We start from the raw sequence: 27661 nt of genomic DNA, 5'->3' as shown, positions 1-27661 counted from the left end.
TGTTGACATAGCCAAACTGGTATTCTATTAATTAAAATAAATAAATATATATATATATATATATATATATAATATATATAATATATAAAAACTAAAACTATAATTAAGGTGAATTTATCTCTTGGTACCACTTAAAAACACAGCTGATGTTAGAAAGAAGTGTTCAAATTGCCTATAATAAAGATGAGCCACATAGAGCTAAACTGCCAGATTTTCCATAAGGAAAACACTGCACGTTTCCAATAGCAAAACCCAAACTTCTCTAATGTAAAACACAGGCAACAGATTTAACAAATAGTTTGCTTTCACTGCTGTCTCAAAAGCATGAAACAATGAAGACCAAGATTTCAATCAACCGTTAACTTACAAAATTATGTTCCATTTGAATCCTGCAAAACTAATATCAATTAACAAACAAAAAATCCTATGATATGTCAAAGCAAGGTTGTAAATTAATTTGACAAAAGCTACGAAATTAAGAGCTAAGGCTGCTACTCCATCCTTAATTCATGCCGTTGAATCAGAGTTGTCTTGCCACAGGGAAAGGAGCTTACTGAACATACTGTATGTGTTGTAATACCTATGAACAAAGGTTAGGGGGAAAAAAATCTACCACTGATCAGGATGAGATCCAAATACTGGATAGCTGTCATGACTGCATTGGAACTCTCTTAGCCAGAAGGATGTGCATCGAGAATGATTTAAAGTACTTTAAAGAACTGGAACTTGGTCTTACACATGACAAAGTTGTACCAATTTATCTATATGGGTTTAAACCATTTAGTTAAATTAGTGTAACCCCCATGTGTGGACAATTTTACTCTGATTTAAGAATGACTTGTATCAATTTAGCTTAACATGAGAAGGAATCAACTTTAGTTAAATCAATATAAGGTTCTGTTAAATAGAAATAAGCATCCACATATGGGAGTTGCAGTAATTTAATACAACTTTCTTGCAGGACAATGTGTTGGTGCACTGTGGCATATTTCTGAAGTGTCCAATAGGAATTGGAAAAGGTGAATTAAATAAACAGTCTTCTTGTGACTGTAGTGACCACTGGCTAGATCAGGGGCCATACACCCCCATGCACCACCCAGCATAGGAGCTTGTATCCCATGGATCTGTGAACATTTACTTACGGCTGAGAATGTTCTATTCCACTTCACTGCCACCAAATTTTGTTTTTCATAAAGTGCTTACAAAAATGACAGCTTTTGCATCCTAATATGAAATTAAAATTTTTAAAAACACAGGGCCACCAGCACCAACTATGCCAGAGGAAGAGTTGAAAAAACCTTGGTCTTCCGAAATTTCAGCAGCTGCCACCAGCAGAACAGTTGCAGGTGGGCAGAGGTAAAGGCAGGCAGATTGCTCTCCTTTACCTCACCTCAAACCCACTGGAACCAGGCACTCTATCACCACTACCATGCATCCACTCCTCAACATGCCCACCAGTACCAAGGCTTGCAATGGTGGAGCACAGAAACCCAGAACTCCCTGAAGAAACCTCAACAGCCAGAGCTAAGGAGCAGCGAAGTAGCAACACCTTTTGAATATATTGAGTCCTCAATCCAAGCTGGGTCTCACTGCCTATTCCCTCCTGTAACATTTAACTCTTTCCCTTGCTCCCTAACACTCATTGTACCTTTACCTAGATTGTGAACTCTTCAGAGTAGAGACCAAGCCTTGTTTATTTTGTGCTGAGAGAATAAAAAAAAATCACTGGACAGAAATTTTGAATTTCAAAATTTCAAAAACATTTATGTTTTGCTAAAATTAAAAGAAAGAAGAGGTCTTTTTTCAATGACAAGACCCAAAAGATCCTATTTTTGATGAAAAAAACAGAGCACTCGCTCCACAATGAGCTGCCATCTCCGCTGAACACTGAATCCACTGCATTGGAGATCTCTCTCACCTTTTTCACAAGTGAATTTCTCCCACAGCAAAGCACTTTGTGAAAACAAGTATTCCACTGTAAGAGGGATCAACAATCGATTAAAAATTATTCTACAATATATATTTTCCCAGACTTAAACCTCAAAGCATTGTGATTTCAGGACAAGATGTTTATTAACCACTCAGAATATGGATTCTTAATAGGCCACAGTCACATCTGAACTTGAGGTAGAGGATGCTGATACAATAAATAAAAAATTAATACTTAGTTCTTATAGGGCCTGATCCACAGTTCTCAAAGTATTTTAAAAAGGAGTGTAATTATCATTATTTCCATTTTATACCTGAGAAAATGGAGATATGGGGAAATTAAGTGATTTGTCCCAGGCCACATAGCAGGTCAGCAGCAGATCTGAGACTAAAACCCAGATCTCCTGACTCGCACTCCAACACCTTATTCATTGGACTGTGCTGCCATTCAAGACCTGATTTCATTTTCCAGAAACCATTAGCTACAAATTCCAGTACAGTTGTAATAGGAATGAACTAATACGGATTTTTTTTAAATTACATAATTGTTGTCAAGCCCCTACAAACTGTCACATTGATGAATGCTTTAAAGTCAAAATACTTCAAACTGTCTTGCAGATGAGAAAGACAATTCTGCAATACAATTTCAGTTTGTTGGTTTTTGTTAGTTTTTTTTTTTTTTTACTATAATGTAAGGTTATCTTTAACGATGTGATTTTTTTTTAATGTTCTCAAATCCAATTTGCAAGGAATTGTTTGAAATGTATATGCTGCAGCCAGTCAGACAATAACAGTTCTGCAATTATCAGCACCTGCATTACGATTCAATGGGTTTAAATTACTAAGGGACCATGGCAGATACCCTACTGGCAACAATTAGCATAAAAAATGTTCTACAGTTTAAAGCTGTGGGTGGAAATTACAAAAGGTTAACAGACTAAATATAAAAATCTTTTTGAATATAAAATCAATGCGCTTTGTTACTAAAATCTGGGTACTGTAATTTAACCAAAATAGGGTTTTGAGTATCTGGCAATCTTCCATATGCATGAGATAGATTTTTCTTCGAAGCAAAATGCAGAGCAGCCAATCTGAAAGTTTTTTAAAAAATGAAACAAAACCTAAACAACTAAAGCATTTCATATCAATAAAATATCCCAACATGCTATTGTATAATGAATATGAAGACAGATACTGAATCTGATTAAAGGTATCAACAATCTTTTCACTGGACATTCAAAAGACAGGTGTATTATAGTGGTCATAGCATTAAAAGCTAGACATTTCTGGGTTCAGCTCAGTTCTAACATTAAACTAATTTCCTCTGGGACCTTCCATCAAGTCACAATAGGACAAATTCTCAAAAGTGGCCTCTAATTCTGCGTGCCTACATTTAGACATTCAAGGCCTTGTTTTTGCTGAGCAACTACAGCTCTCAATGACTTGAACAAGAATTATGTACAGAAGGATAGATGGTAATGGAGAAGTTAAATTCTGATTATTAAAATAACTGAAGCAGAAAGCAGTTTTAATTTCTGAAAACAGCCACAGTGGGACAGACATGCTAGATGGCCATTCTCAGGGACAGAGTATCTCATACAAGGCCCAGCCTCTTGGTCCAGTCCATAATTATGTCAATGTTATAATTTGGTTTGACAGGACACAGGGTAGCAGATGGTCCTGCAGGAACTTTGATCTTAGATTAGTGAGGACTTTGTCTTTCAAAATTGAGTCATTTCAACTGTCATTGACTAACATGCTCCTTCATGTGTCTCCCACGGTGTTTGTCAGATGCTGGTGTACATCATTCTTCATCTCATCCATAGTATAAGATTAATTTCAAGATCTTGTGTTGTATTCACAATTCTTCTTCCTAAAGAAAACTGGATGGATTTCCATCAGAGATTCACTGATCATTCATTGGTCTAAGGGATCACAATTGGAGTAAACTGAAGAGCTTCATCCCTGACCCCCCATCTATAGTGCTAAGTGCCTGCTATCTCAGGGAACAAGAGACCAGAAAGAGAAGTGAGCACAAGTCCATCACTATAAGGCAGAATGCAGGGCATTATCTCTAAGCTAACTCAAACCTTTCCAAAGTATTTCACGAAAGTGTGTATCATCATAAATTCCAATTCACCACACACATATTATATGTTGTTCTCAGGACAGAAATATTAGAAAAAGTATCTTATGTAGAAAAGTAGCAGTATAAGTGAAAGCAGAGAAGAAATTTGTATAGTAAGAGTCTAATTCCAAAGTGATGCCTCATTAAACTGAGTTAATGGGGATGTGCTTGAGAAACACCAAGACCCCTTTTATCACAATTAGCGCCACATCTCTGGCATTCCCTGTTAATCTAACAGAATCAGCATGTTCAGGACTAGCCCAGAGTTTTTAATTGCAAAATCGGCAAACACATTAATCATCACTTTATAGCCCTGTTGTTGTGGTAGAGAAATGAGATTACAGAAATGTATCAGAGGTCACAGATGGGAACTCTCACAAGCTTATTTATACTTTTAGTCAAACAGAGAAAAGAAATATAGACACATCACAGGTTACTGTAAGATGCTCCTTCCTCTTCCTGCTCCATCTCCCCCCTTAATCCTTTTATACACATGTGGGCACACTGACTTCTATACGCTTTCCAGATATAAACCTGTACAAGCAGGATTTCCCTTCCCCTTTGGACAGATGGCTTGCCTGCCATAAAGATTTCCCAACATTATATTGTACTTATTTTTAACAAATGTTAAGACTGAGCAAACCACAGATGGAGAGTGACCTCATAACCTCAGAAATCTTAAGGGGAGAGTGGAATCAAAGATGAATGCAAAAAAGTGTTAACCCTCTGAATTCAAGAACTGCTATTTACCATTTTTTCACTAGCAGTAATTTTTGGTTAGCAGGCCAAATCTTGGTTACATTTAAGTCAATGAACATTTTGCTAATGTCTTAACTGGAACCAGGGTTGGCCCGAAATCAGAATGACCCTTTGTGACCAGGGGTCAGGCTACCATCATGCATTGAACCTTGAGCTCTCATGGCTGTGCAGCATGTTTCTATTCAATCACTGCATCTGCAGACTGATCAGACATTTTTCATAGATTCAAAGGCTAAAGGCCAGTTATATTCTGCTTAGCACAGAGAGGTGTAAACCACACCTCCCTGCACTACAGAGGACCTTGGTCCTGGAAAGGAGATTAATCTTGAATAAGAGCAGGTAGTGCTTTTATTCTCTACTGGATACATTTTGTGCCTTAGCAGCTCTGTGAACACTAGAGGAAGTGGGGGGGGGGGAGGAGGAGGGGGAGGGGTCTGAATCAGACCCACCTATGTAAGGTGAATGACTAATCCCTGAATTTAAATGTCACTCAACCCTTTCAGGAACAGAAATAGAGCAAGTAGTGCATATACAACAATAACATAATCCTTTTTGTGCTACGTTTTCTTGGCTGTGTGTCTAACAAAAGAATGGTGACATACTATCTATACAGGGACAGAATAAAATTATCTTGCTTGAAAAAATACAGTTGCATTTTATAATTGCCATTTAAATATTTTTAAAGATTGCAACTCAGTCCATGAACACAACACACACTTTGGAAGCTACAATTTTGGGGTCTGATTGTGTAAAGTCCTTACTCAGCTGCTCCCTTGAAAAAAATGCTACGCTGAAATCTCACTTGCTAAAGTAATGGTTTAGAGCATGTTGGCTCTGTTTTGTTGATCCTTCCCAGTCAGCAGACAGGATTTTGTCAATTGAGTTTCTCATCTTTGGAATGGATTCCCTTTGGCCATCTGCTATAGTAAGAGTCTAGGGGGCATTAGATTGAGACTCATTTATTTCATTTAGTGCTTTGCTTCTGGGTCAGGTCTTTCTCTCTCCCAAGAGCTAAGATATCAATTCTCGATAAAGAACAGAGATGGTAGTTTCTATTTTATTTCTGCCTCCTATCATGAATAATACATGTAATTTATGTTTTAATTTTTGCAATGAAAACATCTAGCTGCTAGGATGATAGCTACTGTAGCAAATAATAACAAATAAAATCCAATATGAAAAGCATTCTGATGTGTACATAACACAGCAGTAACATTTTAAAAAGAGAAGCAATAAGGCCTAGTAGAAACAACACTGGTCTGAGACTCAGGCTACATAATTTATACTCCTGCCGTTGGCCTTCTGGGTGACCATGGGCAAGCACTTTACCTCACAGTGCCTCAGCTTCCACATATGTATAATGGAGACAATGATATTTACCTCACTTGTAAAGTGCATTATTATGAAACAATTTGTATTTACAATTCCTTTTATTCTTAACTTCCTTCAGGCATGTAAATAAAAATAATCTGCAAGGGGAAAATAATCTGCAAACATAGTTTTACCTGTGCAGTAAATGGACTCAAAGTTAACGGGATAATTTTTCGCTATGCATTCCTCCAACAAAGCTTCTAATGCCAATACTTCTTTATGTTCACATAAAACTGTGGAAATAAGAGCACTGGTCTGGGAATAGCATTTATAATATTTTGTTCCAGCTGCTGCAGAGGCGGTTGAAGGAGCATTCAACGTGTACTTTGCGAGTCCCATGATAAAAGGCTTATTTTTATTATTTCTGAGTGGCAGATTTTTTAAAAAGTATAGAAATTTAGAATGCAGAAGATTTTCTCCACCTATTGTAATATTAGGATAGGTCAACTGCGGGGCTTATAAACCTTGACAGTGTCATTTTAAGCAACATTAAAAAAAATTACAGTGGGAAAGGCAAATGCTGTATTGCTATTACCAGTGTTACTGAAAAAAATCTCATGAGATTAACAATGAAATATTACAATAGCCACACTTTGCTCAAATGAGCATAACAGAGATATCTTGAGATATTACACAATATCGCATGAGGTTTACTGTACTGGCTATGTCATTACATTCTATTCCTTGTTCCTACAATATACTCAAGGGTGGTAAATGTATATCTCAATATTCCTAGAGCTCATTTACACCAGATCTGAATTTGGCTCCTAGGCCACCTGGTTTCAGGTGCAAGATAGTGAAAAACAAATGGGAAGATCAAAGATTCTTGGGAAGGTTCCATACACAAAAATAATATTCATAACTATGTGGATTTCAACAGTTCCTCATTGCCACAACACTAATAAAGTTCTTTAAATAACTTTCAAGAAGTAAGGAATGTACAGAGAATAAGATTATTGTAGACATTATGTATATTAGTTTCTCATCCTGTTGCTACAGGAAATCTTAGTTTTTGATACCTGCATCTTTTATTTACAAGAAAGAAGAGTCCAAAGCATAAAGTTTCCAACTGACAGAGTGGAAAGAAAAATTTCTGGAGAAGACAGAGATAGTGACGATCTCTAAATCCAGTAAAGCTCAAAGAACTACTGAGCTTTCCTGGAGTACAGAATCCCAAAAGACGGAACCTTTAGGAAGCCTCAGTAACTATGGGAAAACTCTATATAGGGCTACATCTTGCTTGCTTTACACATGCAGAATGAAAGTCTGACCCTACTTAAGTCAATGGGACTTTTACTATTGACTTTAATGGTTCCAAAATTTCACCCACACATTTTATTTCACTGGAAGCGTTGTAAGACAGATGGGATTTGGTCCACAGCATTCACAGGAGAAAGGATAATTAAGTGCTGATATAGAAAAAAACAGGATTTTTCACACAAAATGTATCAGATTCAACAGTGATGGAAGCATACAAGAACCTAGATAGACAGAAGTATGATCAAAATGGCAGTGGACACTGGTTGGCCAATATAGGTGGCAAATGCTGGTTGAACAATTTAGTTCAGGCAAAAGCAAAGCTATAAATAAAAGCAACAAATGGGAGAGAAGTTAAAAATATATCTGTAGGATGTAGAATTCGGAACTTCTTCAGAGGAAGAGACATGTAAGTACGAGATTTCAAATAATCTAACTTCTTAGGAATTCTTTATTCATCCTGGCCCAGGGGAAAGAGAGGGTGGAGCTGAAAACCTTTGCAGCAAAACGTTTGTCTGTAGTGGAAACGAATATCATGTCTTCAAAGAAATGATGTCCTGAGGCAACCTACATTGATGATGTCAAGAGTTTTAGCACTGAGGACTTCAATGGAGGAGTGGGAAGCATTGATGGGGAGAGGTGGGCTTTGATGTTAGCTCTGAGGATCTGGCAGCAGACATTAAAGAAAGCAGATTAAGACCCTGATCATACCAATACAGAAGTCAAAGGTAAAAATCCTATTGGCTTCAAATCTGAGCAGAATCAGACCCTCAATGGTAATTTTAAAGTAGCAGATTCAGATCAATCTATTTTAAAGTAAAAAAAAAATCTTCAAGGCAGAATGAGAAGGCTCCTGATTATTTTTTTTATACCAGTGTTTATACTAGTGTCTGTCTGGTCAGCTGTCTAGACAGATGACTCCCTACAGTGATTAGAGATGAGACACTCAAACAAGGTCTATTTAAAACAAAAGAAAACACAACATTTCTCTGCTATTTTTTCTAATAACGTTCAAGGAATGAAAAAAGTATAGTCTCCTAATCTGATTAGCAAAATTACAACTTGTTAAAAATCAACCTTAACATCAGTGAGAAAGTGTGTTTATTTTGCTACATGTTTTTCAACAACACTACAGAATGCATGTGACCTCATGTATTTTCTTTTAAGATGTACTCTTTCTTGGAGATACGAATGCTGAGTCAGTTGTTATAGTAACTACTTTTGTATTGAATATCATGCAGAAAGTATCTATGTGCCATCAGATGCTTGTGTTGCAGTAAATTATGCATCTTCTGTCAAAACATTCTCAGAACATATTTCTTTAGTAAATGTTCAGTCCATCTTTTTCTGGTTTACTTTATCAGTTTAGAAATTACTATACGGTAAAGGGAACTCCTTGGCCACATCCACTCCCTTCATCCCTAACCCCAACACAGTGACACGTCAAAAACTTCTACAAGACAAACACAGTATTGACAATTAGAAAGTCAAGATGAAAGTATATTATGCTCCCCAATTACTTACTTAGTAGACAAACACATTCTTTACTGAACTACCATTGGTGAAACTCTTTTGGTACTATAAAAACTGCTACAAACAATGTATTTTAAATATAGATATATAGAATATCATATTTTACAGATTTGATAGTGAGATCTACTCTTCTAAGACCCAATTCCTCAAAGTTTATGCACATGGTCAAGTATTTTGCTGGACCAGGGTCTTAGACACTGTGTGATCAAAGGAAATGTAGCTTGTTGTATTTGGATTTTGTCAATAAAGATAACATGGATTGGCAAGAACTCCAATTGTTTGAATTCCCAGCTATATCATTTATTGGTTTTATGGTTGGTTTCTGCCTATGAGGTAACTTATTTTAGCAGCGTGTGGGCTCTCTTCTGTCTCCCTAATTAAAGAGATGGAGTAACAAGTGATGGCTCAGTAGCTGACTTCTATGCCTTTTTTTTCTTATTTAAGCTCAATATATCATCATTTGAAGTGACATTCTAGTGAAATGGGAAGAGAATCCAATAGTGTTATAAAACAATACAAACAAACAAAAATAACCAAAACAACACTCTCCTTTTCGTAACTCAGCAGACTGAGGGATAGGATTGCACATTTAATAGCGCTAGTATGGTAAAACTTTAACAATAGGCCTGAATTAGAGGATTGAATAATTAAAACTGAACACTAGTGGCACAAAAACAGTGAGAAAGAGAATCTGAACTTTTAAAAGCTCCAGTCTTCTAAACAATCAATCAGTGATACGTCGGAATATGAATGCTCCATGCATTCCTAGTCCTGCTTTCAATTGAAAGCTTGTTGCTCTGTCTTATAAATTCCCCAAAATGTAAGACATATAACAATAAATAGTTCTTCGCTCCACAAATATGAGAAATATTGTAGCTGATGCAGCAGAAAATGTGATGCTATAAACCAAATTTAAATCAGATTAAGAGAAGTTGGACAAAACCATGTTGCTATTATCAATGCTTAGAAATCTCTTTTATATTGCACTTTGAAGTCTTGTAAAAACATCAAGAACATAAGAGGAATAATCTCCCTTAACATGCATGCATCACTTCCATTAGCGTTACATAAACTGAAATAAACAAACTAGTATTGCTGCTCTGATTCCATTTGGTAATATGTCTAGTGCTATTTTAAACACCCATTATTAACTTTTCAAAAAGAGCCTTGGAAAATTATTCATATTTCAACATAAAACTGTTGCTGCTATGACTGATGTTAGAAGAAGAAAACAAAAACTAAAAAGCAAAAAGGCTCATTTTTACAAAACTAATTTACTTCTCTAACAGCAGGAAACAGCTAGAAATGAATTGGTAAATTTGCAATATGTATAACTAAATAGTTACTAAGGAGACTCTCCAAAGGAATTACATCTAATCCATCTTTGCTAAATTTGGATCTCATTACCTTTTTGAAATATGGAAAACCATCCATATTTGAAATAAAAGGGTACATATGTGTTACTACTATACAACAGAACCTTTCCGAATTCTATTTTGCTGACAGTTCATCAATAGTGGATAGAACTGCATGAATTTTCATTATTGCATTATTACAACCATACTCCAGACTGTGGTGCATGAAAGCCTCAAGGACCTCAGAATTTACTCATCAACAGAAGTTATTCTTGAGGCATTTTGAGAGCTAGACAGCATTTCTCTCAAAACTAGAGATGAAACCTGCTGAGAAGAATGAGAGCATAATCAATAAAACAATGGCTAGGAAAAAAATCTCTATGGCGGAAAGTTGCAAACCTAATAGTCAAATGAACCTTTCGGAAGCAATAATTCAAAATGTAAAAGATGTGCTTTGGCCCCACTTCTTACTACATTTTCAATACTTGTCCATACAACGTTGTATATTATGTCTTATTTATTTTGGCTGAAATTCACTGATAGCACTAAGCGCTTTGCACTAGTTAAGCCCCACATAGGGCTGCACAGGGAAATGCAGGTGAAGCCCCCTACACTCAAAGCAAAGAGTGTCCACATCATCATCGTCCCCACAAAGACTATCACAAAAGCCATAATGACGCAGGATAAAGAAAAGGCCATTGGTTTGTGTTTTGATGGTTCCAGTGGCTCTCAATATCTATGCAACTAGCATGGCGGAGCTGCAGCTGCTGCTCCAATCCACAGCAGCTACGGGAAAGCTCAGGCTTTATGCTGGTGTAGTAAACCACACTAAACGATGATATGATAAAAGGTGTACAAAATAATGAAAATAGAATGTGATCTTCTATTTATCTTCTTGTGTCATAAGACAAGTGCAAAAAGACACGCAGTGAAAATGAAGGGGGGGCAAATTCAAAACCAACAAAAGGAAATACTTTTTCACAAAATGTGTAATTAGACTGTGGACCTGACTGCCACAATATATAATGGAGGCCAAGACTGTAGCAGGATTTAAGAAAAGGAATTAGACATTTAGAGTATGTCTGCACTGGAGTTAAACCCCTGCAGCTCGCCCATTGCAGCTGACTCAGGCTTGTGGGGCTTAGGCTAAGGGGCTGTTCAATTTCAGTGTAGACGTTCAGGATTGGGCTGGAGCCCCAACATCTACACCACAATTAAAACAGTCCTTTAAGATCAAGCCCTGCAACCCAAGTCAGCTGACAAGGGCCAGCCTCGGGTGTTTAACTGCAGTATAGGCATACCCTTATATGGCTAACAAGAGTAATCCTCTGCCTCCCTATTCAAACAAAAACAACAAACCCACCAAGACTTTTGGAAGGGATAAACCCCCTCATATTTAAGGGCATAAAGCACCCACTATAGGGAGGAGGAGGAACCGTCCTTGGAGTCAGGTCATCCCTAGAACAGCTGGTGCAGTCCACTTTTGGAGACTGGAGACAGGACTGGACACTGGTCTGATCCAGTCTGGCAATTCCTATGTTCCACTGTGATGAGTGGACCTCTATGCTAGCAGTGCTAATTAGAAAGAGCTACTGTCAGGGTAGGCCCTGGGAATTTATTAACTATTATTATTAATAATTATTATTATTACACACCTCTCTGCACCCATCTCTGCAGTATGTAGATCCTGCCTTGGATGAATTCCACTATATGCTTCCCAGTCCACTGTTCTTTTCCCCACCTTTTTTAATAAACAAAGGGTCTGACATTGCAACATTTTTGCACTAAATTTATTATTAATTAACAAACAAATGCTGATCTGACTTATCTCTTTCATGCTTTTTCTTCCCTCTCTTTCTCTGTTGTCTTCACTGCATTTTTTTATGTATCTTTTATACTATTTATCTTGGTGTCTCTTCTCTGGATCATTTCTCCCATACTTATTTTTCTGTATTGTACAATAATTGTTCCATGTCCTGCCATCACACTCTTCTTCTGTTGTGTATACTGCCCCTCAATCTCACCCATTGTCCTGCCCTCCTTTCTTTTCTCTTCTTCCTCAATCTTCCTAATCACTGACTCTCTTCCCCTAGTACTTCTCTCTTCTTTCCTGTCTGTCACATTCACAATCCACTCGCAAGTTGGTGAAATTACACCAGGGCAGAATTGTCCCATTGTTTGTGTCTGCTTCTGCACACTCACGCAGATGGTACTGCATAGGGTCACATCCAGTAGGCGTTCTTCCGAACCAGAAGAATTAAAAATTCATTTTCTTTTAAACAAAAGCCAAGATTCTGCAAATCCTGATGGGATCACCCAAAACATGCTGATACCCCTATTTATGCTCAATCCAACTTCTGCCCAAATGTGATCCTCCAATTATGGTTAAAGAAGAATAGAAAAGTGAATTGTTAATTATGGGTAGGCAGTAGGTAGAAGGATTATACATTCATTAGACATAGTGAATGAAAAGGTTAGCTAAGGGAAAAGTCAAAAGTTCCCGGCCCATGCTAATGTCACCATAGCTGCAGATGGCATGTCTGCATAGCAGAATTCTGGGTAAAAGGGAGTGTGCCGTGCTCTGGAGATCCTCGCTGGTGTAATGGCCATACAAAGGGACCATTACAAACTGGCACAATTAAATCAGCCCTCGGGCTGTTCCAATTTGAGCTGTGGCCCAAGAGCAGTCCCGAGGTGGTTAGGGTGGAAAGGTTGCTTAGAGTCACATTTGTCTCCCTCATGCCAGGCATGATAAGCTCTGCTTCAGTGAAGCTGAGCATTTAGCCCTCTCTCTAAAGAAACCGAAATCAGCTGAACTAGGTGCAAGACTTCCATCCATTCTGATGAAAAGAAAAGTGATGTGTGTTCTGTTGAGAGTTACTAAGGAGTTAAAAAAATACAATACTGTTACAATTCACACTTACAAGGATGACAGGAATCAGTCATCTACCTGACCCTCCCTCTGTGGTAGCCAACAGCTTGGATTATGCTTGTAGCAGGAAAGCTGTTAGTTACAAATATTGTAGTAGGGATTTCAACTCCAGACTCTCTCTGCTTCAATGTCCCATGAAAGGGAAAAAATATTTTTACCTATGACCTGAAAATTTGCTAATCAAATGGCCCGGAATGAGCCAGCAAGAGTGAGACACATTTGTTTAATAACCCTACTCTTGTGCTGATAATTTAACATTAGTTCATGTGATAAATAAGGATTCTTCTTCATTATCAATATTTACTTTGATGAGTTAAAAAAAAATGACAACAAAATTGCACAAACTGGTGATTTTTGAAAACCAGTGTCACACACAAGCTGGGGCTATCAAAATAAACCTCTAAGATAGATGGTGTTTATTTTGGTTTTTTCAACTAACTCGTAACTACCACCAGCTTTGTTACTCCACTGACCGTATTAAGATACAAATCATGTATTTACAATGTATCAAATTATATGGGAGAATTTAATATTACTGTTCACAATAAACTGCAGTGATTAAACTTTGATTCAACTCCCAAGTCTCAGCATTAGGTTCCCATGAATAATTCCAAGAATAACAGGGTGGTAAAGCAATACCAGCATGTTTATAAAGAAAGTGTTAGTTCAATCGTTACTCTCTGTCCTGTAGGAAAATGGAATAACAAGCTAAGTATTGAATATATATATTATATAGGATGAACATGCAACTACAGCTTACTGTGCTATAATTCCTTCAAGAGGTAATGAGGTGGACAAGAGGACGTTAGGGCATTAGCATAGGACTTAGGAGTTCAAGTCCCTAATCCATCATAGACTTCCAGTGTGACCATGGGCAAGTCACGTAGCCTCTCTGGGCCTCAGTGCCCCAACCATACAATGGAGATAATAGCACTGCCTACCTCAGAGGGGTATGGCGAGGATAAATACCGAAAAGACTGCGAAGCACTCAGACACTATGGTAATGGGTTCCATTTAAATACCTTAAATAGAAGTCTTACACCCCAAGAACCGTACATGATTTCACCAGTAGAGTAATTCAAATTACTGTCCTGTAACTCCACATTTTCCTATTTTAGTTTTATTTATTTAATAGACCTAATATTTAAAAACAACAAGCAACTTTCCCTCTCTCTGTTCTGTGTACTCCCATCCCTCCTAAATTCTGATGAAATGGCTCCCCTCGAAATGCACCCCTTGTGGTGGTATGTGAAGTGCCATCCACAAGAAAGAGAGATTTTTCTAATTGAATGAACTGTATGATTCATACATGCATTCACAGATGGTAGGACACAGCAGTGAACTATTTGTGAAGCTTTTTACATGTGATAATTCATTTTATTAACACAAGAGTCTGATGTATGAAATGGTCAGGAATGATTAAGGGAAATCAGACCAACAGAGTTGCCAACTCTGGTGATTTTATCATGAGTCTTGAGCTATTTTATGTTTTTCTTAAAGCCCTGCCTCCTAAAACTGGGTGATTATGTGAAAATCTCAATTTTCACTTTCTAAAAAGGAGAACATTCTAGTCCTTATAATTACAAAGTAAAGCTTGAAGATATAGACCCTAATTTCTCAAACCCAGCAGGCAAATAAAAGGATCCCAAATTTACTATTTTTTAAATCTCATGACTTAAGACAACATGGGATTGAGAATACTGGACTGTGGTTCCATAGCCTCAAAATATGATCACAGGTTAAAGCTTGTTGGCCATTTCCCAAAAATCCATACACCACATATTGCAAGCAACAAGGTCAAAACTGAGAGGGGAAAAAATGAAACATATATTTCTACTTAAAAGGTGTTTATCTTAAACTGATTTCAATTAATTAAAAATATCTTAAAGGGGCTAGAAGCTTTAGGATCCAGCACCTCCATTCTTGCTGAAATTGGCACTTTCACTTTACTTAAGACACTGCATCTGCTGCATTTGAAGTCACAGAATGAAAGTTGTTACTGGAGATGGGCTGAACCAACACCAACACCTCTGAATGCTGGCTGTGGGAGAGAGGGTCAAAATTCTGGATTCACATTTACATTTCATGATTTAGGCCCATCTTACATTCTACCACAGTGAGTGAACTTAGATTGCCTAAGTGATTGTTGCAGCTCCTTTATCTAATTCATTGTGAACCAGTGTGTTTTGACTGAACAAAATAACTGAAGGAGAAGCTTTGGAGAAGAGGTTGTTTTTTATAAAACAGAAATTAAATATTTCTATGAAATTTATTCCATTTATTATAAGAAAGTCAGTGGAAATCACTTCTGCGGTTAAAATGCTTTGAGAGCCACCTATTTGCATTACAAAAGCTGTCTCCTATTTTTTTGAGTTGTTTCACTCCTGTGTAAAGATACTTTTTGTTTCTCAGTTAACTAAAAAGCTGAACAGTTGACTAATCCATTATCTCTACTCACCATCCTCGGTGCTAGGGGCATCTCTCATTCCAAGCAAGGTGTCTGATTTGGATTCTGGCTCTATATCTCCCTTAGGGATTGGTAAATCAGCCAGTGCAAATCCAGATTTGCCAGATATAGGGACAGCAGCTTTCAGTTCCCAGCTTCCAGATACAGCATCCATCAAAGGATAGCTAATACACTCAAATCCACTGTGAAAGAAAATAGGGGTGACATTTTATTTTGTTTATGCTGATAGGTTTTAAGATTTTAATAAAATAATCCAGATATAACATGGAATTTACCATCAGGGCCATAAAATATCCAGTGAATGAAAGTTACAGCTGTGTATGTATATTGTGATATATACAACATAACATACAGTACTGAGAAACTAGCTGATGTCCCATAACTTTAGTTTATCTCATTTTATCAGCAAACAGTGTAGCCCTAAACCTTTGTACACCAAGTTTATTTGGGTTACTTATCTCATGTCTGTTAGGTCTTGGTGAACTGGTACACAAAATCACAATGATGACCTGTCCTGATAATCATCATAAAATGATTAAAACTCAGCAACTTGAAAGAGAATGTTTACTGTGGATTACATTTCATGTCGTAGAATGCTGCTGAGAGTAAGAATTTTAAGTGTTTAGCTAGATAAAAGATATTGAGTAATATTTTCACCTATGGTCAGCCATTACCCATGAGGGAGAAAAGAGAAATATGTTACTCTACAAAATATGTTGAGCGATATGTTGGCTGGGACTTTCAAGAGAGTTAAGGGTTCAAACCACTTCAAATTTAAATGGGAACAGGGTGCCAAACTCACATAGGCTCTGAAAACCTCAGTCATGAATCCTGATTTAGGATCCTAAATACGCAGGCTGATTTTCAAAAGTGCCAAACACTTAGTAGCTCCCATTAACTGCAATGGGAGCTGCTGGTTGATCTGCACTTAGAAAAATCATATCACTTATCTAGGATCCTAAATTGGGATTTAGAATCTTAACTTTAAGGCTCCTGTTTTTGAAAATCGTGGCTGTTATATTTTCATAGTTAAGGAATCCCTTGATTGAGCAGCTATAATTTACTATTAAAAAAAAAAAATCCTCTCAGACAAAGGACTCCATGTCATGTTTTGACGGAAACATACTTAGACAACCATGGGCAACATTTTCAAAAACATAGCAATGTTAGGGGACTTTCTTTAAAAAAGTAAGTACAGCACATGCACATGTTTATTGTAAAAACAATGAACTTTCAGTGGCAACCATGATTTACCAATCTTTGACAGAGCCAGCTGTTAAAGACCATAGTCAGTGAAGTATCAGAGGGGTAGTCGTGTTAGTCTGGACCTGTAAAAGCAGCAGAGTCCTGTGGCACTGTATAGACTAACAGACGTACTGGAGCATGAGCTTTCATGGGCGAATACCCACTTCGTCAGATACATAGTCAGTGACTATGGAGAAACAAACTACCCAGTGATCAGAACACATGCTTGGTTTAAAACAAAACTGTCACAAAAGGTAAAATTTTTACAGTTGTCTAAGTGATTTAGGAGGAGTCATTTACAATGGAATTAAGGGTTCGTCTACATAGGAAAGTTTTACCAGTTATATCAGTAGAACTTTGCCTATTTAAATTCACACCTTAGTTTAAACGGGCATAACTCTTCCATGCAGACAACATTTTAGGCGCCTAAGTGCCTAATTTATTTCTGAAAATGTGGCTTAGGCATGACACTTACTCAATATCTTTTTTCTACCTCACCAGTAATATTTGTAGAATTTAATGTCTGAAGAACAAAATGGCTTCTTTACCAGTATTTCTTGATACAATATTTTGAAAGTAATTCAGATATACAAGGGAAAAAAGACTAAAGAAGATCTACCTCAGGATTCTCACACTCAATGTCAATAAAGATTGCAGTAATGTACAGGGCTGGGACAAAGCAATTTCAGGGGCCCATTCCATAAAAAAAATTTGCAATACTATAGAATACTATATTCTCGTGGGGAAACCTCTGGGGCCTGGGGCAAATTGCCCCACTTGCCCTCCCATCTGGGCAGACCTGGTAATGTAAGAGGGAATATAGTCAGAGTTTATGAAAAGAATTAGCCTTATTACCCAGGGTCATGAGCCAAAGGCCACTGAAGGCAATAGGATTCTTTCTACTGATTTCAATGAGGTTCCCACTGCCTTCTGGAAGTCACAGACTTGGGAGGAAGAGGAGAAATTCACAGAAAGTAAGTGGTGATGGCACAAGAAAAATCCAAGAATCTGGCTTGAACTAGATGATAGGTCAAGTACTGCAAGGAAAAGTCTGCACCGATACACACGAAAAACACCAATGAGTGACTGCAAGACATTTAGTCACTGCACCTTGTGTATTATTCACGAGAAAATACTTCATGAAGTAGATTTTTCCACACACTACGTACAAAGGGGTTTTCACTGGCTTCCTTTCAACTTCTTCAATTAACTTGAATAAGCTGGTAGAAGAACTTGCTGGAATTTGATGGTTTTTGACTCCAGCCCAGATCTCCAAAAGTCGACCATTCTCATCTTCCCATCAAAAGAGAAACAGGAAAAATAAACAATTAAAATTTAATAACTGTGTAGTAAAAAACTGAAATATTTGTTGCAATTGCACAGTATCATCTTACAAGTTTATGCAAAATTTCAGAATCAACCACTGAGTAAAAACACTCTCATCATACTTGTTAGCAAGGATGGTAATAAAACCGAGTGTTTTGTCCAACAAACTAGTGGTCAGTGCTGTTCAAAAAGAAAAATATATGATGAAGGAAGAAGAAAATATTTTTTAAAATTAAGGTTTAAGTGTAAGAAAATCTCTAGGAAATCAGAATCTACTTGAGAGAATAATTCTTGCTTCTCTTTCATTGTAGCTATTTCAGTCATGATCTAATAATATCTTTGATTAATACCCCATTAATATTTCTTGCTCATTCACTTCAACTGTTAATCCTTAACCTTATACTGTTTATTTGGCAAATCAAAATGGTGCGTCTTTCCATCTCTCAGCCGCTGAGTCTGTTCCTTCACTATTGTGGTTTCCTTTTGTGATGTGTTGGTATTAACTGTAATACAGTTTTCTTCTGACAGAAAAAAATAGATAGTCTGGTAAAAACTAGGGCCAAATTCTGTGTGGGCTTAATTTCACAGAAGTTGAAGCCAAATACTAGTCCAGGGGCAAGGTGGGAAAAATTATACTTTCTGTAGTTCAGCATCCAAAGAAAGCAGATTGAGAAAAGTAATGATCAGAGGAACCCCAGCAGTCGCTGAATCCCTTGCAAAATTTCAAAGAAACATGCATAATGCTGCAGAGGCCTTAGGTAATCAAAGTTTCCAACCCTCATGTAGATGAAGCTTGCCAAGAGTCTTCTTTTACTACGCCACGCAAACAACAGAGCTAAAACTGTCATTTGTACTTTCACTTGGGAGATCACAACTTGAAAGCCAGCTTGTCTTCTCAGCACGCTGGAACAGAGTTTGTGCTCAGCATTTCTAGTAAAGGCAAATATGGGGAATAAATATTTCAGTTTCCTTGAACATTTTCTGTTCAAATTGTGAGAAAAAGAACAAAGACATGGTTTAACCTTTCCAGAGGATTCATTTTAAATAACCTCCTCTGATTTGTATTTTTGAAAAGCTATAACAAAGCTGTCACATTTTCTGAAATACTTATCTAGGTACATTCATTTAACTCCACAATGCTGTGGATAGCCTTGACTTCCACAGAAATGATTTTAAATAGAAGGTTACAAAGACCAAGTGAGTTTTAACTGTCAACAGGAAGGTTTTCTTTTCTGAATACAGAATTTAAATGAATGCATTGATTGTGAGAGGGCATAGATTGACAGCACTGGAAAATGACGTCTTCTCCCTCTGCAAATAAAAGTACAGTACAAACTTTATCCCTTCTAATTTATCTTAACACTGACCTGGAGAGAACCCTTCTAGGATTGAGAAGAGAGTTTTGTCTCTATTCAATCCCTTACCTTTCTGCTAAGGCTTCCAACAAAAAGACCAGTTAAATGTTCTCTAAATATGGGACTGAGACCATCAACTCATGTACATAGGCCACAAACAAGCTGTCAGATGCTTATAAGTTTTGGTCATTAATGACCTGGATTTAACTGTGAAAAATTGTATCCCTTTATTAATCTCCTTAACACAACAGTCCCACATTGTGCATGATTCTAACTATAGTGACATTCCGCTTTGAGATTTTGAAATAAGACTAGCGAATTATGTGCACATATAATATTAAGTGTGGAATTCAGAAATGAAGTAAAATTCATAAATTTGCAAGGACATTGACAGATTTTTTTGATCAATCTATCAAACACTTCATTTCTTAAGATGCTACCAGTATGATAACATTGCCTATTGCATAGATTACTTACATATAATTGTTTTCTGAAAGTAGGATGTGTATAGATTCTGTGTGCAGATGTGTGTACATTTGTACCTTTGGGTCATGTGCAGTGACTTCTGTGGCAAGACATCAGAAGAACAGCACACCCCAAAATTTAAAAGATTCCACAAACTATTTCCTTTTAGGTGGCAGCCACATACCTGAGCGGTACAAGACAAAATTATAGGCCTCATAAAAGACCTTGAACAAAAATTATCATAACTGTCAAAGGAAAATTTAATTTAATGCCACGTTTTGGTATTTTCATTCTTTATTTATAATTCTGAAACATTTTTATATGGCAGAAAATTTCTGTAAACATGTTCTTACATTCACAAACTTCTCCTTCTTCATTCTGTAGCTGGACATGAAGAGTGATAGCAGACCCTTGGATTAAATCAATAACTTCTGGGCCCAAAATTACTATCTTCTTTGCTTGAGCTGCAACATTAAATATATTTGAGTTCTTCTCTTATTAATAGACTTAAAGTGCTCTCCCTCCTTCAAAGAACCATTGCTCTGGAGCATCTTTTATAATTTTCTCTCCTAAACAGATCGATGAATTGCTGGTAGTAGACCTCAGGCATCAATAGCCTTACAAACTGCTTATACTTTCATTCTAGATCTTCTTCTCATTGGTGGTGGTAACAGATGAGCCACTATTTAAGCAATCCCTTTAGTGGATATAGGCCAAACAAAACGTGCAGAAACCGGGTGTGCGCGCCTTGGATCCTAATCTAACTCCTATTGAAGTCAATGGGAGACTCCATTTGTTTCCACAGGATGTGGATCGGCTAGTAGTGCTCCCGAGATGGTTACCTTGATTCCCAGCAGCCACAACTTCAGATCCCAGGGAGGATAATTTAGCACTTCATCCTTCAGAAATAGATGCACTGAGCTCCATTAAATTTTCTGCATGTGATAATTTCAGATGAGAACTTTCAGATTAAATGGCTTCATCTTTGTGTCCTAAGCCAAAAGTTTCCTTCCCCATCTTCACTGAAGTGTGCTTTGTACCACTGACTGCCTCCTTCCATCACAGAGATTGATGCATTTTAGTAATGTTGTTTATATATCATTTGTGAAGAACTTTGGGATTATGTGTAAAGCACAATTAGAAAGCAGAGGCGTGATTTTTGCACTAGTCAACAAATATGTCAGTGGATCAGATATCAATCTGAAAACTGGAATGATAGTCGTCTAGGCTCTGTTTTGTTTACAATGCTTGTTACAAGACTGTATCATAGGGGACAACCTTCCACCAGGAGGGGAATAGGCTAGTTGACCTTTGTTGCTCTTTTCTAGCTCTGATTTTTAGGTGTGGATTAACCTTGTGTCAGTTTCAGATTCCTGGAAAAGTGAACAATATTAATGTGCATGTCACAGAGTCAAGGAATTAAACCAATCCTTTTCCATTTTACATGCATCCAGGATTATCCTGGCTAGAGGTATTAAAATGTATAACTACATGAAAGGGCCATGTATACTATTTTTTCCTATCTATACACACAAGTAAAAATTTCATCCAAGCTTTTATCATCTCAGGTCTTGATTACTGCAACATCCTTCTCTCTGGCCCTGACAAATTCAACCTTGCCCTGCTCAGATACATTCAGAATGGTGCTGCAAAGATCACTTCCTCCCCTGGTGCTTTGACCATCTCCCCTCTCATTGCATCCTTCCTCTGCCTCTCTCATCTCTATGGCTTCAAACATAAGCTACTCTTCTTCACTTTCAGTGTCCTTCATGGCCTAACCCCACCATGCCTATCATCTCTCATTCAGTACCAAGATGTCAACTGCTTCTGACTGGTACTGTGCCAGTTTTCACTGTTCACTTGTTAAATTTTCTAGCAAGCAGCTTAATGCTTTCTCTCATGCTCTCTCTCGTGTGGGAGACACCTTCCATAAACATCTGCAAAACTAACTCATTATCCCTTCAAAACTCTCCTTAAAACTCTCCTTTTTCATGATGCCTACAAAAAACTTGACAACATTAGACTGCTTGTGTGCGGAGACAATTGTGCTGACCAAAACTGTCTCATATTTTCCTTAAATTTCCTCTTCTGTCTGTTACCTATATGTTGTCTCTTATCTCATACTTAGACTGCAAAGTTCTTGGGACAGAGGCTGTCTTTTTGTTCTGTCTTTGTACAGTGCCTAGGACACTGGGGTCCTACTCCATGACTCGGATTCATAGGCAGTACGGTAATACAAATGATAATAATTCTACAGATTACAGTACCCTGCTTATTCTCTTCCACCAAGACATTTCAGATTTCTTTCATGCTGCCCCCCACATGGAACACCTTCCCCAAACAGCTCCAATAGGCCACTAAATTGTCCTCTTCAAATCCTTTCTTAAAACCTACTTCTTGTATGATATTTACAACTAATACCAGAAGGGTTGAGGAGCAATCAATATAGATGATGTGTACCTTTGAAAATGCTGAGAAGTCAAAAGCTGGATGAGTGATCAAAGGGGATTCTAAGATGTTGTAACTATGCTTCACACAAGAGATGATTTCCTCTACCCTAGATCTTCTTCCCTTTCCATTGCAAAATGAGTCATGGAGATAATTCTGGAACTCTTTCTAGAGGTCTGACACCATAAGCCATGTGCCTCTCCTGTGCCATATTCAGTCCTCAGCTAGAAGAGGAGGCTAGCCTGACTCATGATCTTTGAAAGAGAAAAATGGAGAAATTCTAGGGGTCTTCTCTTCCCAAACAGTTCTTCTAATTTCATCTTCCATCCAGCCCTAACATTCTATTAGGTTTTCAGCAAATAAATCTTCTTACATATTGCAACAACCATTTCCAGTTTGGAAACCATGATACATTATGTTCTAAAAGCTATCAGAATTTATTGGAAATATAGTACTTGATCTTCTAGTTAATTTTTATCTAGGGTGGTTTGTGAAACAGTATAGAAGCAGCCAGGAATATGCTGAATAATTAACAGTGGAAAAGATGAATTTCAAGTTGTGACCTCTGCTTTCTGAGCAGGACAATTTAATACTTGTTTTTTAAACTTATTATGTTATTATTTTTGTGAATAAGGTAACAGCCTTTAACTCCAGAAACGTATGTGAGATTTGCTTTAAAATGAAAAGAGCACATTTTTCTTCAAAAAAGATTCCAAAGTAACATTTTATACTTCATTGTGGCTCTATGTTTAATTTGAATTAATAGCTTCCTCCCCACACACATACAAATGTGCCACTCAAACAGCTACGCTTTCTCTCTTATGAACTATATGTTCCAGGCAAACTGAGTGCACAGAGGAGGCTAACACTACAGCCAGATCATATTAATCAACAGAGAGACAGCCAAAGCATTATGTTGAGGTCTTGTTAATAACTGGATAGCATAATGAATGAACGTACCAGCAGGGTAGCCATTGATCCACAGTCCATCATAGATGACACCAGAACAATGAATTTCAGTGCCCTGTCCATTGAACACATCATTTCTCCACTGTCCCTTCAAATAGAAACACATTGATTTCAAATTTGCAACACAGGCTACTTTATATCGAAGGGATTATTCCAGAGGGTTCTCATTAGCCAAGTGGGTGGCCCTCAAGGTTCTTTATAAATACCCTTCCAACAGTTGTGCGAACATGTTGAATGGGGGACCACACAACAGTTGAGGATTACGTGGCACTCCACAATACACCCTCTAAAAAAAAAAGAAGAATCAAGTACTTCTTGCCGAAGGTTTGTTACAGTGGGGCGCTATTATCAGAAGTGCTTCTTGTGAAGAAATTACATTGCACTTAAATGCAGACAATGAGTTACTACTTGGCACATGCAGAATGACACACCATTTCCTATACAGATTGTGAAGAGTGACATACTGGGACAAATTCAATCCCAAAAATTTCAATAATTTACACCACTGCTGAATGTGGGCCAAGATATATAATATTATACACAAAGAAAATTACGTTTGCAAAATCAAGCACTCAAAAGTCAGGGAATGCCAGAACTGAGCTGCTGTGCAACCGTAATTGGGCCCCTGGTATACATGCCTTATGATAAAATCTTTAATTGCAAGATCAGATATTATTTTTCCCACAGGGCCTCTGTCTCTTTCAGAAACTGGAACCTTGAGATCCACAGCACAAAGTAACAGTTTTAAGCTGTCAACTTCTGTGTGGACCAGCACTAGAGGGGTATGAGAGACAGACACCCTTTTCTAGTGGCTTTCACAGCTATTTGCTGACAATAGAAGAATGGTGAGACAGTCTGTCATAGGCAGGGGAGCAGGAACTCACACTTATAACACACACAGACAACCAAAAGTTTAAGTGTGGGAAGTGAAGTGGTACTTCTATAATATTTGCCAATAGCTATATGTAGCATTAAACAAAACAAAAAAAAGAGGGAAGTATGTGTTTCAGGCTCTCTCCTGCTCTGTGGCACTGACTCCTTAAACTTAACAGGGTGTTAGGAGCTGGAGAATAAACATGTTTTAAAGTCTCAAGTGATCTCATTTCTGCTATGCTGATCTACTGCAAATTAACATTTATTTTACGGCAGGCTGTTCAATTTCTGGTTCTGCTGTATGATAAATGGAGGCTGCACAAAACAAAGTGCTACTATAACTCTAAATTTGTCTAAGCCACCTTCAAATTCCAGATGGATTTAGAGGTTAGAATTCTTCCACTCTTTCCACCTTTAGCAACCAGTATCCAAATTAAAGAACAAGAGCGACCGAGCACAGGTTGTTAAAAACAGTTCTGCAGAAATATGTTTCTGCAGCAACTCACTTTATTCTAGTTTTCCACTCATTATTTTAAAGCATTCCATGGAAATAATTTGAAAACGATTTGCTTCAGAGTACAATTGTTGGAAAGCATGGAGTGAAAGTTTCATAATGGACCGGATGGCAGGCTCCTCTGTTGTCTCACCCTATTATCAGGTGTTGAAACCCTGCAAAGCGATGCCAGCTTATTTTTGTTGGTGGCAGGTGCAACTCATTAACTCCATTTGGGACAGACAGGTCGGAGTAGCTCTTTGAACAAATAACTGGGTTTTAGGACAGAGAAATTTCAGTGGAGAAACTACAGGGATAGTCATTCTTGAAGAGAAAGCTTAAAGTTTATATATTTGTTAATATTAGCTGAGTTACCAACAACTACAGATATTAGGAAGGAAGTACGTTTGGACTAAATATGCTCTATGTACATAAACTGTATGTATATACTGTATATAGAGCAAGGTAAATCTGCTTGCTATACACAAATGTAGTTATCAGAGCTGTAATTCTGCGCCTGATTCTGATTCCTTACTCACACTGAGTAACACTTTATTTCACAAGTAGTCCCACTGAAATCAATGGGACTATTTATGCAGTGAAGTACTATAGAAAAGGGGTCGGCAACCTTTCAGAAGTGCTGTGCCGAGTCTTCATTTATTCACACTAATTTAAGGTTTCGCATGCCAGTCATACATTTTAACATTTTTAGGTCTCTTTCTATACGTCTATAATATATAACTAAACTATTGTTGTATGTAAAGTAAATCAGGTTTTTTAAATGTTTAAGAAGCTTCATTTAAAATTAAATTAAAATGCAGAGCCTCCTGGACCGGTGGCCAGGACCCAGGCAGTGTGAGTGCCACTGAAAATCAGCTTGTGTGCTGTCTTTGGCACACGTGCCATAGTTTGCCTACCCCTGCTATAGAACATGAGTTAGAATGTGACTCTTTGCTTTTGTATAACCAGTGTCTCTTTTCCTATGGTTAAAATAAGCAGCTCAAAGAAAAGATGTAGCAATCATTTTTAAATGCTGAATATGCCAAAATATCTATTTCTTAGCATGACAACATTTAAAATGGTGCTCACACTTTTAAACATTCACTAATATATACATAGTATGAAAGATACCATACAGAAGTGAATTCAATCTCTGAAGCGGTACTGGGGAAACCCAGTAACTTCAGCACTGCTATGTTACTTTTAGGAGAGTTAAAGACCATGATTAACAGAAAAGCAAGGGAACATGTAGTCACTCAATAATGACAGAGGCCTATGGGGATTTGGCAATGATTCAGATTTAGTGTTTAGCCTTCAGAGGGAAAAGTTATTATTATTGCAATATAAATGTATAGCAGAATAAATCATTTTAATTGCAAAAGTGTGGAGAGGGAGAAAATGAGATTAGAGGGAAAGAGATAATACTATGCAGTGGACTCTTCTGAAAAAAATCTCACCATTTCTACCAGCAGTGTAGTTCCACCCCAGGCAGTGATGGTGGTAACTAATGTAATCACACTATGAGCAGGCACTGCCATTTTCACAGTGGTGTCATCTACACCTGCTCTGAGGAAGGTTGGATAACACAGTCAGTAAAATGTCAGTCAGCCAGCCACTTCATGCTAGACTAACGTAACGGCTACTACTAGCGGAGCTCAACTGGTGATAGCAATGGTGGGAAATCTGAAGTTTTAAGAGGTTTCACAATAGCTAGAAACTAATTGGTTTATTGTGATATACTGAAATAATAGGAGACTTCTCACTGTACTACATGCAAGTGTGCCATTGCAATGGGGTGTTCATCCCACACATGCTGGTAAAGAGCTAATATGAGAACCCAATTAACCTTCCTGCTCACACCTGAAGGTAGACTAGGCCAAATTAGAGACAGAGCCCACCTAGGGGAGAACAGGGCTTGTTTCATAAAGATCCAGCTGAGGGAGCAGAGAGTTCTTCCCTCTCTCTGGTATGCAACCTGAAAGAAGGCTGAGAAGGGCAGCAGAGCAGTCATGCTACTCCAAGGGTAAGCTAGAAGGCTGACTGGAGACATGGGCCTTGAGGAGATGTAACCTGCCTCAACCCCTAAGAGAGAGCATGAGTGTGCCAGCTCCTGGAGAGTGGAGTTGTCGAAGGGATAGGAGCTTGAGACAAGGCATGGGGGTAAACTGTAGTGGATGAGGTACACGTATGAGGAAGAGGTGAACAGCTGAGCCCAGCTTGTCTGAAGGTTTGATTTTTGTTTACATTTCTTTTGGACTTTCGTAGAGGACTCTGTGGCCTGGAAAGGGGCATGACTCAGCAAAGTGGTCTGGCTGGAAGGCTTGGACAATCTTATGGCTGAAGTACCCCAATGGATAGTAGGGGGACAGTGAGACAAAACTTGCTGCAGTGCAACAGCCATCCAGGAGGAAGTGTGCGGGGCAGCAACTTTGCCACAGCCTAAGAGTTCTTTTGTGTATGCCTTTTTCCAGCAGCTACCAACAAGTAAGATTTTAAAACTTTTTTAAAACAAAAGTGAAAGTAGTGGGATATCTAACTGTTCTTATGGTCCATCATCCTGACCCATAAAGGTGCCTGCCCACTTTCTACCAACAGCCCCAGTGGCCTAACGGATAAGGCAATGGCTTTCCAGGTTAGAGATTGTGGGTTCAAGTCCCATCTGCGGTGAAAAACTACTTTCTACCAACAGTCACAAGTGCTCTCTGTTTGGGTTACTCCCTCTGCTATGCAATTAAGCCATCTCTTTCTTTGATTTG

At 37.8% G+C, this 27661-nt stretch overlaps 1 protein-coding gene across 2 annotated transcripts in view; it reads right to left on the bottom strand.

Annotated features, from left to right (window-relative positions):
* Window positions 1-27661, bottom strand: part of MORN1 (MORN repeat containing 1) — a 111927-nt gene that overhangs the window by 61525 nt on the left and 22741 nt on the right. Inside the window, exons 7-10 of one of the 2 annotated variants that reach the window (XM_032783554.2) lie at window positions 23531-23627; window positions 20476-20586; window positions 18146-18269; window positions 15723-15913 (exon numbers count right to left, since the gene is read on the bottom strand). In XM_032783554.2, coding sequence (XP_032639445.1) covers window positions 15723-15913; window positions 18146-18269; window positions 20476-20586; window positions 23531-23627 — 523 coding nt within the window. The remainder of the gene's footprint in view (window positions 1-15722; window positions 15914-18145; window positions 18270-20475; window positions 20587-23530; window positions 23628-27661) is intronic. The other variant, XM_032783556.2, reaches the window with a different exon arrangement.

This window comes from Chelonoidis abingdonii, chromosome 23 (assembly GCF_003597395.2).
Source record: "Chelonoidis abingdonii isolate Lonesome George chromosome 23, CheloAbing_2.0, whole genome shotgun sequence".
In the NCBI taxonomy this organism is placed as follows: Eukaryota; Metazoa; Chordata; order Testudines; family Testudinidae; genus Chelonoidis; species Chelonoidis abingdonii.
The sequence above is the reverse complement of the archived record's forward strand: the minus strand, read 5'-3'. Positions and strand labels throughout refer to the sequence as shown.